This window comes from Pararge aegeria, chromosome 22 (genome assembly GCF_905163445.1).
Source record: "Pararge aegeria chromosome 22, ilParAegt1.1, whole genome shotgun sequence".
NCBI lineage: Eukaryota > Metazoa > Arthropoda > Insecta > Lepidoptera > Nymphalidae > Pararge > Pararge aegeria.
In genome coordinates, this window is record NC_053201.1 from 1677611 (window position 1) to 1697574 (window position 19964).

The 19964-nt window shown below is 38.0% G+C and overlaps 1 protein-coding gene across 2 annotated transcripts in view; it reads left to right on the forward strand.

Annotated features, from left to right (window-relative positions):
• LOC120633748 (myosuppressin-like) overlaps positions 1 to 17576 on the forward strand; it is a 42576-nt gene extending 25000 nt beyond the window's left edge. Inside the window, exons 1-3 of one of the 2 annotated variants that reach the window (XM_039904079.1) lie at positions 672 to 741; positions 16244 to 16437; positions 17261 to 17576. In XM_039904079.1, the coding sequence (XP_039760013.1) occupies positions 698 to 741; positions 16244 to 16437; positions 17261 to 17349 (327 nt within the window). In that variant the 5' untranslated portion in view covers positions 672 to 697 and the 3' untranslated portion in view covers positions 17350 to 17576. Of the gene's footprint in view, positions 1 to 671; positions 742 to 16243; positions 16438 to 17260 lie in introns of those variants that run through there. The other variant, XM_039904080.1, reaches the window with a different exon arrangement.
• Positions 17577 to 19964: the final 2388 nt, after the last annotated feature.

Sequence of the window (19964 nt, forward strand, 5' to 3'; positions counted from 1 at the left end):
CCTCGTGTTTTTTTTATTGTCCAAATTATATTTTTTTCAAACATTTTAATATATAAACAGTCATCTTCTCAGAGACTTAACGTTTACGTATCTTCTTCAGCAAAGGGAGGAGAGAGCTCCTTTGTGCAGAATATTGACCTTAAATCCAATTAAACATGCGGTATCGCTGCTACGTTGCTGCAAATTAGAAAACTTAATGTAATAACTCCTCCGATAACTTTGACTTTTTTACTAATGTCAAATGAAATTGTGATAAAGAATATAGATCATGCTTAATTTACATAATTTATTATACCGGCGTATCGCTAAGATCGCATCTTCAATAGCAAAACGTGCATCCCTAAAATACGGGCGCTGACGTTAAAGATAAATGGATACGGGTCCCGGAGTCAGCCCCGTGCGTCCCGTCGATGCGCACGCGCTGTTAAAATCGCAAAAAAAATCAATCAATGCACATCTAAAAATAGCGCCGGACATCACTATTTATTTTGATGTTTACAGACTTATTTTAATATAACAAAAAAAAAAAATTCTTAGATTTAAATTAATGTTATTTTAAGAATAATTCTTCTAAATAATTCTTTTAAATAATTAATATTATTTTAAAAGTGTAACAGTTTAATTCGTTTAAGTTTAATTTAATATACAATAAAATGAAAAGTGAGTTTGGTATTACCAAAAAGTGTTACATTTTTCGATGTTTGCTCGGAAAAGGACTAAGTTATTCATGAGTGTGTTTAGGTAAGAAAGTTGAATTATTTATATAATGTTATAATTAAGTTTTGGTATAAAATGCAAATTTTATACATTTTCTTATTTTAACGCCAAGTTGGGGCTGTAATGTAAGAAAGGAAATATTATCTTGGCTGTTCAAGGGAATGTTTTCGGGATTTCACTAAGACTTCGCTCATTTTTTAAATATGTTTGGTGTTAGAAGATCATACTTACTAATATTATAAGTACAAAGGTGTTTGTTGGTTAATTCTCCTTTTACGCAGTAATGGAGCAACAGATAACAGTGATAGTAAGTTAGGGTTGTTAAATAATGTTGTCATATTATTACGCAACTTTTTATGAAGTCGCGAGCAACAAAAACTCAGCAATAATAAAATAGTACTTCTATAAGGGATGGTAGTAACCCTTGTTACATACCTAGTTTACGATTGGCTATTTTAAGTATCTACGTAACCTTTTATTTGACCAATCATTATACTATAACTCTGATTTTGCCTTGTTACCTATTAATATTAATTTATGCTTATACGAGAATAATTATCACTTAATGATTTATTTACGATGCTTTCATCCTAAATAGTGTTTTTTATAGCTAGCATTTTCCCCCGACTTCATCCACACACAATTTTATATAACTTATATCTTTTTTTACGCTAGATAATACTTCCTAGGATAGGTACTTATAGATACATAAGGGTGTTTAAAAGTTGTCAAACAACTCACTGGCCGTTTATTTTTAAACTATTACTTAATATAATTGATGATTTCGGTACATGTCTATAACTTAAAATTAATTTGAAACATATATCCTTACATTCACTATTTAAAAAGGGAAAATTAAGTGAAATATTTGTACCCCTAATTTGAAATAACATGGTACTTTCATAGCATCATTTTTAGAGCCTTTAAAAACTCCCATTTAGGTATCATCCCGTTCCTATTTCTTTTCCAAAATTGGTTCTGGCATCAATTAAAAACACGTGGGTTTCGTTCAAAAAGTCACATGAGCTTAAGATACAGTTATTTTGCAAACAGACTGACCGACGGAATTTGTATGTACAGATGTCATACTTCAATCAATTACTGAGTTGATCGCGTAAATATATCGTTGTTTACGAGATCATTTAATTATGAAATTGAACTAAGTTTATCATCAAATTCAAATTCAAAAGTCATTTATTTCAAGTAGGCCTAATTTTTAAGCACTTCTGAAACGTCATTTCAGTCTGTTTGTAGTGACTCTACCACCGGTTCGGAAGGCAGATTCCACTGAGAAGAGCCGGCAAGAATTCTTCTGTTTTGTGAGAGCGGAGTGGCCTGCTTCCAAGCAGCCTTTTCGTTAAGGAATTCATCAATCGTTCAGTAACCACGAAAGGTTTATTTATTTATTGCCTTTTCAACAATCTTATCTTACTGATTATTTACTTATCGAGACACCGGTTACGCTTGATTGTCTTGCTTTAGCATAGGCCCACGATTTGTAAAATGTGTTTTAATATATTGCTTAAACTTAGGTTAAGGTAGATCTAATATTACCTTGCTAATTATGACATAGGTACCGAAGTATCAAAGTCATAATCGACAACGAAATCCCACAAAATCACGCTTGAAGCAACATATTCATGTGGAACTTTATAAAAGTATTAAATGTCACTTAAGTATTTCCGGTTTTCGAATTTCAAATCAATTTTAAATAACATTTTTTTTGGCCCCTAAAAAAGTTCTGTTTGCGTTTAAATAATGACAGTTATGTTATTAAGTAAATTTTTAAACTCAGTCCTCAGTTTTAGTCAGTCCTCATCTCAAATAGGTCTCTATAATGACTAACAGCGATTCTCGGGCTTACTCGAAAGTTCTGGGAAATTATTATAAGGGCTCGGTCTCACTAGCCTTCCAATTTGCGGCTGACGACGTGAACACTACGAGGACTTGCTAGACATATATTGCTAGTTCTCTTTTTGTATTAAAGCTATTTATGATCAAGAAGATATGTACAATAATTGCTCCGAACATGAAAACAAATAAAGTGACACACTTCCGAAGTGGGAGTTAAAGTTGGGCTGAATTTAGCCGAATTCGTCCGAAGGTTTAACTTAGTCTTAATACATTTTATTATAGTTTTCCATGATACAGGGTTGCCGTGTGGGTATCATAAGAAATCGTATCATCGTTCATTTTCAATTATACGCTTATATATTCATTAATTCATGTTTTGACGGCCGATTGGCGCAGAGGGCAGCGACCTTTCTGAGACCAAGGCCGTGGGTTCTATTACCACAACATGAATATTCAGTCATCTTAGTACCCATAACACAAGCTACGCTTATTTTGGGGCTAGATGGCGATGTGTGTACTGTCGTAGTATATTTATTTAATTACATAAATGGCCATTAATTATTATTCATTACATTAAAAAAATGCATTCGTGGTAGTTAGACGTTGGCGATAACTCAATTTTTAAACTTAAAACTAGAGCTTAGCTGCAGTGAGATCGTGCCCTAAGTGTGCACATATTTCAAGATGTATTCACCTGTCGAATTGTGGTCGAACAAGTTCCGCTGGTGCCAGCCTAATTGGCGACCAACAATGACCAATCTGTATGAACTCTACTAGCTGCTGCCCCGACTTTGTCCGCGTTTTTTTCCCACTACTCGTTAGCCCTTGACTACAATCTCACCAGTTTATAGTGGTGACAAAGCGCTGATAGCACAGTGGGTAGGACTTCTCTTTCGCGGGGCAGAGTTCGAAACCCAAAACGCACTTCTAACTTTTCTTAGTTATGTGTGTGTAAGCAATTCGAAATTCATTTATTTCAAGTAGGCCTAATATAAGCACTTTTGAAAGTCTGTCTGTTTGTAGTGACTCTACCACCGGTTCGGAAGGCAGATTCTACCGAGAAGAAGCCGGCAAGAAACTCAGCAGTTGCTCTTTTCCAACATCAACAATTTACATTTTACATTTTAACATTCATTTTTCTATCTTGTGAGAGATGAAAGCGGAGCCGGATGCTTCAAGCAACCTTGTCAATAAGAAATTCATCAATTCATTAATATTTGCTTAGGTACACAGGCTTACTTTCTCAAAGGAGTGATAAATATAGTGCTAAGATCCACCACATTTTTCCAATGAGGGTTGCCGGGCTCAGGTACCATAAAGTTATAACCAAATCTAAGTGCAGTCTGTTTTTTTACGGCAGTTATTTGGGCCAATTACGTGTCTTTGTTTTTGTTTTATTATTTCATAGCGATGACAGTAATGAAATTCCAGTTTTATGTTTATACTTCATGTCATTACATTAATTGATTAGTTGCAACTTACAGGTATTTTTTTGTTTTTATTCAGATTAATAGAATCGTTTTCCACAATACTGCGTGTTTTAAAAACAAATACTTTACGACCTAAATTTTTTTTTATTTTATTTATTCTGCGGCACGTCTATTATCCATTTTCTATATTGCATCTTTCCATAAGCTATATATTCATTACTTAACAACGTTATTATTGTAAAAAATATCCATACAATTTTAATAAATAACAAATTTTCTAAGAAACTTATCAACAGAATACGAATAGATTGAACATATATTACGGACGCATGTCGTGATACGCTACGCCTAACCACGGCCGAAGCCTTCGACCAGATCAGACCATATAAAATTCAGAAATTAAAAATTCGCCATTATCTTCTGCCGGGGATTGAACCTGGGACCTCCACCAGGAACATACACAGTGCTCACCACTCCGCCAGGGAGGTTATCAAATCTGCGCCCCTGTAATAAGTCTCTCGCCTAATGCCATATTCTCTACTACGGAATGATCTATCGTGATGTTCGTTCGTAGATGTATGTTCAACGACCTCCCAGCGGCGAGTGCTGTGGTTTTAAGAAGGAAGTCCCAGTTTTGATCCCCCGCTGGGCCCTTAATAGCCTATAGCAGTCCACTGCTGTACTAAAGACCTCTCCCAACGGGAGGGTTTGCCCGTAATCACCACGCTGGGCAGAAGGGTTGGTAATCGAAGGGTTAGTATTAGCACACAGGACGCGTAGGGCCCATAGGACTAAGGGAATATAACGGAGGGGTAATTTGGGAATTCATATTTTTTGAAATTTTTGGCAGGCTTTGACCGTTGCTGGTTACCACCCTACCCGGTGAGGGTGTCGGACGTGCTAGATACGATTGGATTTAGATGGGTTGGATTACAGCCTTAACCCCTCCTCATTGTGGGAGGTGACCCGGTAATGGGTTGATAAAATGATGGGGTTAATATAAATGAGTAACTCCTAATACTATCTTTTTTTTTTCTTTTACATCATTTACCTCCAGGTTAACAAGTAGTGGAAATTAAGAGAAAAAATGTCAGTGACGCAGATACCTCCAAGGATATCACGTATCCGATTTGATCACGTAACATAACCATGGCTCTCTCCATGGCTCGCTGAGTTACTCTCAGCTTTCTTATCTCAAGTCGGCGGATCACGTTTACTATTATTAAGATGGTTCCGTCAATCAATCGCCAAAAACGTGCCCCACCGCGAAAAATAAAGCCTTTATTGCTGAAGCACAAGTGCTCAATCAGGTATCACAGTTTGGTTCACTTTATTGTTGAAGAAAATTGTATATATCTTATACGTCCAAGGAATTTCTCGTTACATTTTAGTTTGGATACATTTTATATTTGTAGGGAGTTCCAAATTCCACAGTTTTGTGCCGCATGCGTCCAGGAACTCCCTGAGACGCGCATGATGTCATCTGTCCTCCTCGTTGGGGGTCGACCAACGCTGTACTTACCAGTTGCCATTCCAGCAACTTGGGACCCCAACATCCATCCGTTCTCCGAGCTATGTGCCATGGCCACTTCAGCTTTGCAACTCGTTGAGCTATGTCGGTAACCGGTTCTTCTGCGGATCTCCTCAATTCTGATTAGATCACATTCTATATTAATCCTATCTTATACAAGTTTCTCTGACTACACATAAATCTTAAACTACAACAATTTGAGAGAATCACCAACGAAACTATAAAGTTTCATAGCCGAAATGCTCAACGGTTTGCTAATAATAAAGTTAAAAATGCCAATGTTCATAAAATTAATATTCAGTTCAAAGGTTTTCTCGCAAGCTGTGATTCCGAACACACGCCATTATTAGGTGCAAAACATCATCTACCTCACCACATACATTACAATTCGGAGAATCAACTTTCCTCATTAGATGTTTGAACTTGCCCTTAGCTCGTAGCTTTAGTTATAAGTTTACGAATGATCGCCATCATCTAACTACAATGTACCTACACTTTTTATACGTAATGTACGCACCAAAATTGCATATTTGTATAAAGAAATATTTGACTTTGACTTTGATATTATATTACCTTACTCAAACGGGTTATATAATTATTTTTCCTCATAAACTAAATACCCAACGAGTCACGTAACATCAAGTAAATTAAGTAGATACTTTTTTCGTGCGGTTTTGGTGACTTGGTTTTTGGTAGTAGGTATTTCTTAATATGTTCGCCTTGTACACATGGTATCGAAGGAGCGTTATCTGGTTTCAATACTCTACTCGTATATATCAATACTATAATGATACGATATAAACCGTAGTTAATATTCACGAACCGGTGATAGCGCATTGGGTAAGAGCTCAACTTCACATTCGGGGGGCCGAGTTCGAATCCCAGCACGCACCTCAAACTTTTCTCTACCTCTAAGTTAGTTGCGTGTTAAGTAATTAAAATATCCCTTGCTTCAACGGTGAAGGAAAACATCGTGAGGAAACCTGCATGCCTGAGAGTTCTTCATAATGTTCTCAAAGGTGTGTGAGGTCCACCAATCCACACTGGGCTAGCGTGTTGGACTACGGCCTTAATCCCTTCTTATTGTGGAAGGAGACCAGTACTCTGTCGTGGTAATGAGTTGATGTGATGATGATGAACATTCACGCGATCGAATTAATAAACATAGGTAGAAATTCCATTTCCAAACTTAGTACTCTAGAGAAATCGGCTAAATAATACGCGCGGAAACCTTAACTAAAGCGGCTAGAAGTTTAAGAGTAAAGAATGCGTGTTATCGCCTCTGTGTAACCCGAGCGCGGATCGAATTTGTTCATCGAGATTTTTCGTAATCTGAATATTATTGCCTCCCCGAAGGAATAGTCGAATATTTGTGCAAATAAACCGAATACTCTTTGCGTATCCGGTGACATGTTCTGTGGCTCTTATCGGAGGTATTCTTTGATTTAGAAAAGTAGCTTTTCTTTATTTATTGCCTATGAAAGTGGCGATATAATATGGTCATATCATCGACATTATTCTCAGACTATTAGGAAGCTGTTTACCACTGCATTAGAGGACGTCTTTAAGCTTCTGGATTGGAACGGGCTTGGCATCAACATTAATGGCGAGTACATCACTCAACTTCGGTTTGCCGACGATGTATTCATAATGGCAGAGACTCTGGGAGACCTTAATGCGATGCTCAATGACCTCAGCAGAGTTTCTCAACAGGTGGGCATATGTATGAACAGAGCAAGACGAAAAATTATGTCTAACGCTCATGTGCACTCGAAATTGTAGACGAGTACATATACCTAGAACACACGATCCAGTTAGGTAAGTCCAATTTTGAGAAAGAGGTAAACCGCCGAATCCAACTCGGATGGGCAGCGTTCGGGAAACTTCGAGACATCTTTTCGTGTGTTGCCAGTGATTACTTACGGATCCGAAAAGTGGTCGCTTACAATGGTCCTCATAAGAAGGATCAGAATCACTCAGCGGGCGATGGAGAGCGCAATGTTGGGAGTAACTCTACGTGATCAAATCAAGAATAAGGAGATCCGTAGAAAACCCAGAGTTACCGACATAGCTCAGAGGGTAGCAAAGCTGAAGTGGAAATGGGTGCGGCACATATCTCAAAGAACCGATGGATGTTGGGCAACTCTACAGTGGTAAATGCAGCGTAGGTAGACAAACGAAATCAGACGGGTCAACAGACAAGACGGAAACAAGCGGCCTGGGACCGTGGATTTTGGACTTCAATCCTGCTGGATAGCTGATGATGATACACATGTGACGATTTATAATAAAGAACCTGCAAATTTTATTAAAATCTAGCCGGACTAAGTCACAGTATGGAATATTTATGAATCCTTACGACAGTAGCACGCTGTTTCTTCGCTGCCATATGAAACTGCAAACGGAATACATATCTTTCTTAATGCAGTCTCCTCATACAGTTAAATATTCATAAGTACTGAGACAAAGTTCCACTCGAATATTCCACTCGTTACGTGTTAACTTTTGGCTCAAATATTAGCTGTAACGTACCGTCAACATATCATACTGACTATTAAATTAACGTCCGATCCCAGTGGGACAATAATTGAATATAGTCAGTATCCTTGAGATGTCTCTCAGTTTATATAAAACGTAAGCTTAAAGAAAAATCCTATTATAATATTAAGGATTACATGTGTGATAAAAAAATGGGTATGAATGCTCTAACTTCATAGCTAGACTGTGAGATAACATAAAAAAAACCTGGCTAAGTTTGTTGTTGTCATCTTCTTAGACCAGGGCGCGTTTGGAACCCTCCTAGCTTTAGTTATAAGTTAACGAATGCAGTTATCACCATCACTAACAATAGTGTAACATTTTAAATGTATGAACGCTTCATAAGTGCCTGTGATAAGGTCTACATGAATAAAACATTTTTGAATTCGAACTCCATTAGCAAGTATCAGTATTTTAATTTCTTTTTGAGTATTTATTACAACGAACGAAGTAGCAATAGCAGAGTGGTTATGGTTTCGTCTTCCCGTTTGAGGGGACTGACGATTCCATTCTCGCATCTCTAACTTAGGAGTGTGAGCGATTTAAATATCACTTAAGGAAAACATAGTGAGGAAACCTGCATGCTAGACAGTTTCCCATAACGTTCTCAAAGGAGTACGAATTCTACCAATCTCCACTTGACCAGCGTGTTGGTTAGCGGCCTAAACATAGCGGTCTCCGCATTACAGAACTAGATGGCGCTACAAAAATCCTGCATCGCGCTAGCGAAGTATTCACGAAGAATGCCTATATATACAACTTCCAAAAATGAATTTTCGGACCTCGGTCCCCGAACACGATCACCCGCTCGGAGGAATATCTTCCTATTGTTACGGTCGAGCCTATCACCATAGCTCCCGTACACCCTTCTCATTCTGAGGGGAGACCAGCTACCATCTTAGACTGCATCATCACTTACCACCAGGTGAGATTACAGTCAAAGAGTAACTTGTAGAGGAAAAAAAATTAAAAAGGATTGCTGTGAAGATGATAGAGTTTAAATGGCAAATTTCAATTAGCAATTTTCTCAAATATATTTCTTATAGTGTCTCTACAACAGTTAAATCGTAAAGTTCATAGTGATACCTATCTTTTAAAACAAATACTTTTTACTTTGTAGGTTATAGGTACCTACTTACTTTTTTAAGCTTCATTTTGAATTATATGTATAAGTAAATATACTACGATAATACACACATCGCCATCTAGCCCCATAGTAAGCATAGCTTATGGTATGGGTACTAATATGACTGATGAATATTTGTATGAACAATAGGTTAGAACATAAATACTTATAACATACAGATAAACAACCAGACACATAAACACAGACACAAACATTTTCCAGTTGTGGGAAGCGAACCTTTGACTTGGAACGAAGGGTCGCTGCCCACTGCGCCAAACGACCGTCCGTATATATCAGTATATAATGTATATAACTGGCAAATAGATTGGTCATAAATATGCTTAAAATATACCAGCAAAAATTACAACCGACATTTTAAATTGTGGGAAGCCGTCTTTGTGTCTTATAATTGAAATCAGAGCAGTCACAGCTTATTGTAGGTGGTCGAACGAGCCTTGGAATTCGGAATGAGCGCAAAAACTGAACCAACAGTCTCTCTAAAAGTTTGCTCGCTCTCATTAGTATTTAAGCTTGATTTATACAAAAAGTATTTACTTTATAGTAAGTACAAAATTTTTGTATATTAATCAATTATTTATTTAATTATTTATTTATTTAATTAATTATTTATTTATATTAATTAATTATTTTAGGTTATAGTTATGTATTAATAAAAATTATATTTTAGAGATAATCAAGTACAAAATGAAAAGCTAAAATTAAAAAAAAATTAAGCGGTGATAGCCTAGTTGGTAGGACTTCGACTACACTTTTAGGGGGCCCGCACCTCTAACTTTTCTAAGTTATGTGCGTTTGTTTTTTTTTTATTAACATATATTAATTTGGCGTATGTAACGGTTGTGTAACATTGCAATATTTACAGGCAACACACTGTACCCTAAACCAATATGTAAAACCATGTATTTTGCAATAAATTGTATATAATATTATTAATCGTTAACACAGGCGAAACTACATAGTCTCCAGCACCGACGCAATGTTGCCTGTTTATCGGTTTTTTACCGATACTTCGGTGAGTGTGCTCAGGAACTTCACAATTTTGTTCCTCCTTCCCCGTTCTATCACAGAATAGCGAGACACCGTGAGCGGTGGCATCCTTATGTGGTTGATATTCCATCAACACGCACGAAACGTTTTTTATCCAAGTTTCTGATACGTGCCGCTAAGATGTGGAACGCCCTGCCTGCAACTGTGTTTCCTGCCACGTCTTATTTGAATACCTTCAAGGCTAGAGTGAATAGGCTTTGCGTGCTCCAACCTAGACCTCATCATTGCTTTCTAACGGGCATGATTGTCGTCAAACGATGGCCTATCGTTAAAAAAATATATATTATAAGCAATTAAAATATCACTTGCTTCAACGGTGAAGGAAAACATCGTTAGAAAACCTGCATACCTGAGATTTCAATACAATTTTCACAAAGGTTTGTAAAGTCCTCCAATCAGCACTGGGCCAGTGTAGTGGACTACGTTCTTAACCCCTTCTCATTCTGAGAGCCGTGCCCTGTGTTGATGATCATGAAGGTATACATTTTTAAGTCGAAATATTTGTTGAAAATTTTATTAGATCGTTCATAAAAAACAAACTACGTAGAAACTAGGTTAAACTATACCTGCAAGTCGGTAAGCATATAAAAAATTTCGGTGGTTATAAAAAAGCTTATTTCCGCTCATTGTTGAACACAAATTAAGCTGCAGTATGTAACAAGCTTTTAGCTCAGCAAACTTAAGGCCTTAATTCGGGCCGATGTTATTAAGCCGCGTACACAGGGGTTTCGGACCGATTACCCGCGGATTTCACAGATTACTCACAGATTCCACGGATTTCGGAGATTTCGCGGATTTCGCCCGGCCTTGTTTGTCGCAACTTCGTCAAACGCTTTGCTTACGCCCTGTCCAATAAGAGGATAATATTGGCGGAGAGCGTAGGCGTTCTCGGATAAAATAAGTACTTAGGGTTTAGAAGAAGAAACACTTTATTGCACGTATAACATACAGGAGAAGAAACAGTAAGGAGTATCCAGTACACAATGTAGACATGCAAAGGCAAAAGGTTTAGGTACCTAGCTTAAATAAAGGTTATTGTCAGCTTATACACCTATATTTGCACATCAGCATACACCCACTACCGGCCCACTGCAACGCACGGGTCTCATCTCAAAGTGAGAAGTGTTTAGTCTGTAGTTTACCCCGCTGGCCAAGTGTGCGTTAGACTTCACACGCATTGAGAACATTATGGAGAACTCTCAGGCATGCAGGTTTCCTCACGATGTTTTCCTTCACCGTTTATAGCGAGTGATATTTAAATAGCTTAAATTAAAAACGCACATAACTCCGAAAAGTGTGTGGTGCGCCCGGGATTCGAACACGGTTTCCCCGAAAGCCAATAGGCTATCACCGCCAACTATTGTCGCTTTATTTGCAAGCCTTACTCGAAATGAACATAAGTTTGTGGGATTGAGTTTATGCTTTTATGAATGAATTAATGAATGAATTAATGAATACACTTTTATTGTGCACCAAAGAAAAAAAGTAGTTACAGAGACATAAACACATAGCAAGAGAGTACAATTTGGTGGCCTTATCGCTACATAGCGATTGCTTCCAGGCAAACAATGCGTAAAAGGAAAAAACAGAAAAGAGGTAGGTGGTGCAATAAATAAGATTGATAAATTATACAAATATATAAATAAAATATGTATATATATATGATTCACAAGGTAATTTTGGATCTGCCAATGCATTAGTTTAAATAATGTGTTAAAACGCTTTTACATGCATACGATTGATAAATTTGTCAGCGACAAGGCTGCTTGGAAGTAGGCTCCGCTCTCATCTGTCACAAGATAGTAAATTCTAAAGATGTAAACTGTACAATGATGATGAAAAAGAGCAGTCTACTTAGTTTCTTGCCGGCTCTCCTCGGTAGAACCGGCCTTCCGAACCGGTGGCAGAATCACCACATACTCGTAAGACTGACTTCACGTTTCAAAGTTGCTTATAAACTAGGCCTACTAGAAATAAGTGAATTTTGAATTATGATTTTTCTTAATTTTTTATGGCTTTTGGAAATGAAGAGTGACCCGCAGTGACGCACTGGCAAGCCCCGATCCGAGGAAGGACCCGGGTTCGATTTCCGGCAGGAGCTATTTGGGAATTTATAATATCAGATTTTTGCCCTGCCTGGTTCGGTGAGACGTTGCTAGTTTTTTTTATTCCATTACAATTTACAAGTAAGCCCTGGAATGGAATCACCATATTTTAAATAGAGAGATAAATTTCAAGATTTTAAAATAATGACAGTCTACAGTCAATACATGTTATATATGTTCACTCGCAGCAGCGGCTTTGAATATATTTACTGCGGATTTGTATACATTTGTAATCCACTTTTCCCCATAGTTTCTTTTCGGGAATCACTTTGAAACATCCTCGAATTCTTAGCAGAGTGATCTTGTTAGCGCGTTGTAATACGAGAGATGTGATACAAAGGGAAAGGAAACTATTAAAGAACAAAATAATATTCTATCCCATACTTTATATCCGTATTTTCACTACATTATATCCCTAAAGCTATAAGCGCATTATATTGCGGGTCAGTTTCCAATTTTTCTTAAATTCTTGATGTCTTGATGGAAAATATGGTTGAGATACATATTTATTGCATATATCATCATCATCATTATATCAACACTACAGGGCACTGGTCTCCTCCCACAATGAGAAGCTGCCACCACGCTGACCCAGTGCGAATTGGTGGACTCCACACACCTTTGAGAACATTATGTAGACAAAGACGTGCCGTTAAACGATATAGCCGATTGGCGCGGTGGGCAGCGACCCTGTTTTCTGAGTCTAACCGTGGCCTGGGTCCGATTCCCGCAACTGGAATTTTCCAGTTGGTGTGATGAGCATTAATGTTTTTCAATTCAAATTCAAATTCAAAATTCATTTATTTCAAGTAGGCCTAATATAAGCACTTTTGAAACGTCAAGTATGTAGTGACTCTACCACCGGTTCGAAAATTTTATAGAGATTTAAAATAAAATTGTGAATGCAGTGCTTTCGTGCAAGTATAAAGTGCACGCCGCTGCTGGTTGTTCTTAACTTTGTAAATAAATCAAAAACCCCTATCTCAAACTCTACTGATACCTATTACCAACATAACTCTGACTCCTGTTACAATAAAACCTCTGAAACGTAATACACGCGCAAAAACATGTCCCAATATCGGAATACCGGGGCGCGCGGGATATATTAAAGTTTTTGTATTCCTTAAACTGAGTGGCACGGACCGCCCGATATGAAATAGTTCGGCACTCATGCCCTTTCTAACTAAACGTTACAATACGCGATCGTTCATTTATATGAAACAAAATGTATTTGGTTTGTTATTGGTTTTGTTTAACCCGAAGGTACTTTTTTATATTGTACATACATAACTACTTCAGTTATCATCATCTTTCTCATGTCAATCAATGGTTGTCCACTGATCATAGTCATTTTAGTCATCATATCAACCCATTACTGGCCCACTACCAGTGGCGTGCACTTCATACATGCACAAAAGTACTGCATACCCTAAAATTGAAATGTAGCTCGTATAGGAGGATTTTTTCCATTCTATGCAATTTTCCTGCTGCATGCATACCCTGGTAAGAAACCGAGAAGAAGAATGAGAAGGGGCTAAGGTCGTAGCCCACCACGCTGGCTCACAGCGGGTTGGTGGACTTCACACACCTTTGAAATTCAAATTCAAATTAAAAAATGTTTTATTCACGTTTTATACATATGCACGTTTTATGCAAGGTTACATTGTGACGAAGGGAAAGTTTGCTTTTACGGCAAATCATCGGATAAAGACCACCCATCACACTCGCAGCCTCGTTGCGGGCCTTGCGAATGTGCGCGGTGAATCTCATTTTATGATCGAACGTTACTGCCAGGTATGTGACCTTGTCTTGCCAAGGTATAGGACGCCCGTAGAGGGTGACCTCTGCGGGGTTTACCGTGAAGCGGCCTCTCGGTTTGCCCGTGAAGAGCACAGCTGCGCTCTTCTCGGGGTTCACTTCGATCCTCCAAAGGCGGCACCACTAGCTGAAGTGCATTGAAAATGCAGTCGTATTTAAATCAAAATACTCAATGTCATGAACATTGGTTGTTAATCAAATATAATTTCAATTGTTTCCTGAAAACTATCTATTAACTAAATAATAATTATTAGTGTATTTGTAAAAATCCTAATCAATTTAATAAAATATCTGACAAATATGAATTTATAGTTGCAAAAGTTTGATTATTACTTTATAATTTTACTGTTACAAATGTCTCATACTACATAAATAGAATCTGGTCGTATCACGCTCTTAAGTAGTCGATCGTAAAGGACCCAAATAAATAGCAATGACTAGCGCCAACGCGATCGGTTATCAGACAATGGAGTACCATAACCGATTGATCTTAATTCGTTTGTGACCCAATTGGTTTGATTGCGTCTGTATTTAAGTATCGGCTATTATCCATTATTGTTGATTCGGTAATCGACGATACTTTGAACTTAACACTCCTCTACGCAGCGGTGGAGGGTTCAATTCAAGACTCAGATAAATTTGTGACTTTAAATCTTTTTATTATATCAAGTCAGGGCTAATTATGATGGCAGTTGGCGATTGGGGAATTTATCGAATTTCTCAAACTGGTCTGGGGGAAGGCTTCTTCGGTGCCTAGTTACCACCACGACGACAAGACTAGGCCTCTAAGCGATGTAACGTCCTCTAACCGGCACAATAGGCATGATTGCATAACAATGAATCGCTTAAATATTGTATTTATCCGATGATCATTATGATAAACGTATTTTTATTTATATTGGAAGTGAGATTGGTATTTATCTTATATATAAAGTTAAAGTTGTGTTAAATACACCATTTATAACTGAAGAACAGCTGGGACCAATTTTTATGATATTTGTTTTTATAGATTTCTCTTAGACCGTAATAAGATAATAAATTTTAAAATATAACATTCATAAATTTTAAAATATACTCGCATAAAAAGAAATGATTCGCGGTACGAAGTTCGCCGGGACATCTAGTTTTTAATAAACTACTAAAATAAAACTGTGAAACGCCGAATTCATAATTATGACGTCACGTCTACATAGCTCTGCGTATAACAAACATTGTGTGATTTCAAACTATCAGTTGCAAAGTTTTTTTTATCAAAGGCAAAAAAAAAATCTTTATCTACGGAACAAGGATTTGCTAGAACTCATTTGCCTATGACGTCACGAGAATACTACTGCCATATTAAACCCGGCAAGCATTTTTGCGGGTAATAATTTTTTTTATGATAACTAGTCACGGGCAAAAACAAATCCTGTCCTGAATAGACCTCTACTACTTTATGGAAACCACCCATGGTTACTGCGTCATGCCATGCTTGAATTCGCGCGGGACTTGCTGTGGCTAGGCCTGTGACGGCACGGCAGCCCTATCTCGCAATTCGGAATCCGCTAGAATTTTTAGGGTTTGGATTTTTAGGGGAATTTTTAGGTACGTATCTAACGTCACATTCGTCGTCGACTGGCGTAAATCTTGCAATCTTTGCTGCCAAAGGCTATGTGTAATAATAAAAAGAGGTAAACTTCTCCTATGTGTATCTCCTAAATGTTCCCTTGCTTTAGCAGGTGGACACGTTAATAAATCTCCTGTGAGGGGATATTATTTTTATTTCCTGCCTGTGCTAGCCCTGCTGCTGTGAGATACGTAATCACCCTATCAGACCTCACCTTCTGTATGTCTGTCTGTCTATCTGTCACCAGGCTGTCATGAACCGCAATAGTTGGACAGTTGAAATTTTCAAAGAAGATGTATTTCTGTTGCCGCTCTAACAACAAATACTAAAAACAAAATGAAATAAATATTTTAGAGGGCTCCCACACAACAGACATTATTTTTTCTTTCGTTCGCGAGTCCGACTCGCAATTGGCTGGTTTTTTATTAGTATGATGTGGTTTGTCTCCAGAAACGTAGAAGCATGTCGCGCGGCGCTGTGGCTGGCGCTTGTGTGGTGGTGTGCGAGCGCGCACGCCGCCCCGGCGCAGCTGTGCACGGCGGGCGCGGAGGACGACCCTCGCGCCGCGCGATTTTGCCAGGCGCTCAACACCTTCCTCGAGCTGTACGCGGAAGCGGCCGGTGAGCAGGTGCCAGAATATCAAGGTACGCAAACTGTCATTATATTTTAGTTTGTATTCGGTGGCACATTAGCAATTCGGCAGTATGAATTTAGAAAAGGGACATAACGACACGGTTGCTTGGAAGCATCCGGCTCTGCTTGCATCTCTCACAAGATATAAAAATGAATGTTAAAATGTAAATAGAAATGTTGGAAAAGGTCAACTACTGAGCTTCTTGCCGGCTTCTTCTCGCTAGAATCTGCCTTCCGAAGTTCATTTTGAGAGAGTTCCGAATACCAGTCTTGTGCCGCTTGAGTGTAGCGGCTTAAAGCGACTCGCTTGATGTCATCCGTCCACCTCGTTGGAGGTTCAACACTGCGTTTACGGATACGAGGTCGCTATTCCAGCACTTCTTGACCGCAACATCCGTGGGTTCCCCGAGCTTTGTGTCCCATTGCCACATCACGAGTAGCTTCGCTTCTCTGAGCTGTGTCGGTAACTCTGGTTTTTCTGCCTTCTCATTACTGATCATGTATATAGTCCAAGCATATCTCTAACTAAAAGTTCTCTCACAATCCCTTTTCAAAATTCAAAATTAATTTACTTTAAGTACGCCTACTTTATAAGCACTGTTGAAACGCAAGTAGGTATGTCTGTTTATAGTGACTTTATCACGTCCGGTTCGGGAAGAAGATTCTACCGAGAAGAGCCGGCAAGAAACTCAATAGTTGCTCTTTTGCAATATCAACATTTACAATCATTTTTCCGTATTTGTAGGAGACTTAACATGTCGTCACTCTGTTATTTAAGTATATTTGAAGTGCACTACCCACGCCCTTAATATTAAATAAAAAGCTTTTTTCCAGCTCTTGTCCGGGACTACCCTCAGCTCCTCGACTCCGGCATGAAGCGGCAGGACGTAGTTCACTCGTTCCTGCGATTCGGGCGCCGCTGACCTGCGCACGCCACAGACCATCAACACAGATTAACCCGCACCGTAAACCACTGAATGTATTATATCGCCTTAGAGTATAATATTATGTAATCATAGACCTTACTTAAACACTTTGTCCAAAGCATTGTTTTATAGAACGTGGACGTAGCCAGCTGTTTATCAAAGGGTGGGTATTGGGACAGCTAAATATAGCTATGTTATGTTGTATTTCAAAACACCCCGCTTTTACTCGGTCATACTGAAAATGGCATAGATGCGTTATTTATTATACTAACCTACTAACTTGCACTATTAAAACTTATACATAAAATTGCTGCTAGACACTAATGAGTAAAATCTTTGTCTACAAATCTCTGAAATTCAATTGAGAGGTCTAAAAGTTGTGCGAGTTTCATTAATTTAGACTCTGTGTCTTGATATCTGAATTCAATATAACCAAAATTTAATTGAACTGTTTTTTTAAATCTCTTCTCTATTAAAAGTTATCTTATGCGACATTAGTAGATTTTATTATCACACCCCAGATTTATATTAACAACCCCCCTATGAAAACCCTCCTGGTTACGCCCACGTTAGAGTTCCTTATTATTAATAATTATTAGTAGGAATAGGTAAGATTATCCAAACACTGCGAAATAAAATACACCCCCTCCCCTTTAGGCTATAGGCGTTCTTATCCCTAAAGTATTAGTAGTCGTAAGATGTAACTAATAACTATTAATATAATGCTATCTTGTTGTCAGCATTTCGCGTTTCGTTGGATAAGTGCAGAATATTTAATATTATATTATTGTAATGTTTTAAATAAATATGTATTTGTGAGATGCTGAGAGATTTTTTTATGAGTACCACCCTCCTTCCTGAACTCTTCTAACGAACTTAAAAATCTGTACTTTTAGCAATCAGCAAGGCTCGCATGGGCAGGAGACAATTATCTACCCGGGGAAAGGATAAAAATTTACCTACTTCCACAGCTTTATCAACTCTCAGAGCATTGGCGTACAAGTGGAAATATTATCCAAATAATACATGCGTATTAATAAACGGGGGTAAACTTCTCCTATTCCATGTTCCCGTGCTTTAGCAGATGGACACGTTAATTATATCCCCTGTCAGGGGATATAATCGTGGGTTATAATATTTTTCTCCTGCCTGTGGTAGCCCTGCATGAGGGAAACTTATTAAAAGATGAAGATGATTCGACAGAATCTCACACTGATCGGCTTAATTTTTACTCAGAAAACAAACAATATGCACAAAATAAATAATTTACGAACTAATCACAAGATGGCCGCGCAACATTCGACGATAGACGACAAAATGACCCCAAACCATCTTTTCTTTTTCAAAGTCAAAGTCAAAAATATCTTTATTCAAGTAGGCCCATAGGTGGCACTTTTGATGCGTACATAAGAATTACACGGTAGTGAGATGATGGCGATAACCACATTCGTACTAAAGTTACGAGGGTTCCAAACGCGTTTTGGTCTAAGAAGAAGCCCATAACAAACTTAGCCGGGTGGTTTTTTTTTGTTATCACCATCTCACAATGTCATTTTAAATTATTAGAAGAGCAACCTTTTATTAGAAGAGCAACCGGTTAGAGCAATAATTTACACCCAAGCTTTTTTATCGATTACGTAGTCCTTTATACTATAATAGGACACTTGCTTTCGGATTGACACTTGCCGATGACCACCTGAGGGTTTGCTACGGGGTCACCGGGGGAGTGGAGCGAGCGCTAGAGCTCACTATGAGAAGTCAGGTTAGGTCAGGTCTCGACAACATCGGGGGGAAACAAATGCTAAACAAATCTGACAATTGCCTTTATAGGAAAATTGCATCCCCTTTGTTTCTAGGTTGGAATTAATCGCTAACAGTACTATTATTATAAATGCGCCTCAATTGTTGAACCTGTCTTGATGGGCGCACATTGTAGCCTTGCATCCCAGTGCTGCTGGACAAAATGCTAAAATGGTACTGCCGCGAAACAGCAGTAGTGATCTGATCCGGTCTGAAGGGCGTGGTTGCCGGTATAGTTACACAGACACAGGTCTGCGCTCTGTAGAACTTATTCCTTGTATGCCCTGCGAAGTATTACTCTGTTAAAAGACGACAATTTTCTATTTATCCATCCACCATCTGCTTGGTCTGCCAATTCTTACTAATATTATTTTGTAATTAAGTAATGGAAAAATAAATATTTCAAACTTTGTTCAAGTTGATGTTCTAAAAAAGTAATAGGATATCTACAGGTAATGTAAAGAAAAAACATTGCATTGTCTGTTTTTATTTATATACATCCAACGCATTCATAGATTAAAAATAGAAAAAAAGCATCAGATAAATTGTACAAAAATCTTTCTATTTCTGGGGCCTTATTAATAAACGAGGCATAACGTCGAAATAATTATACAGTGTGTTTAATTATTTCCATCCTCTACCCTCTAGAGATTTACGTTCTGTGATTATCAAGGTTCTATAGTTGAATAGTGATTTAACACGTAATTATTCCAACGTTATGCCACGTTAATAATAAGGCACTTAAGTATAGCCTATACAGGGTAATATTTTGGAAGCGACCAGTAAAACTGAAACTACGAGAGTGAGAAATT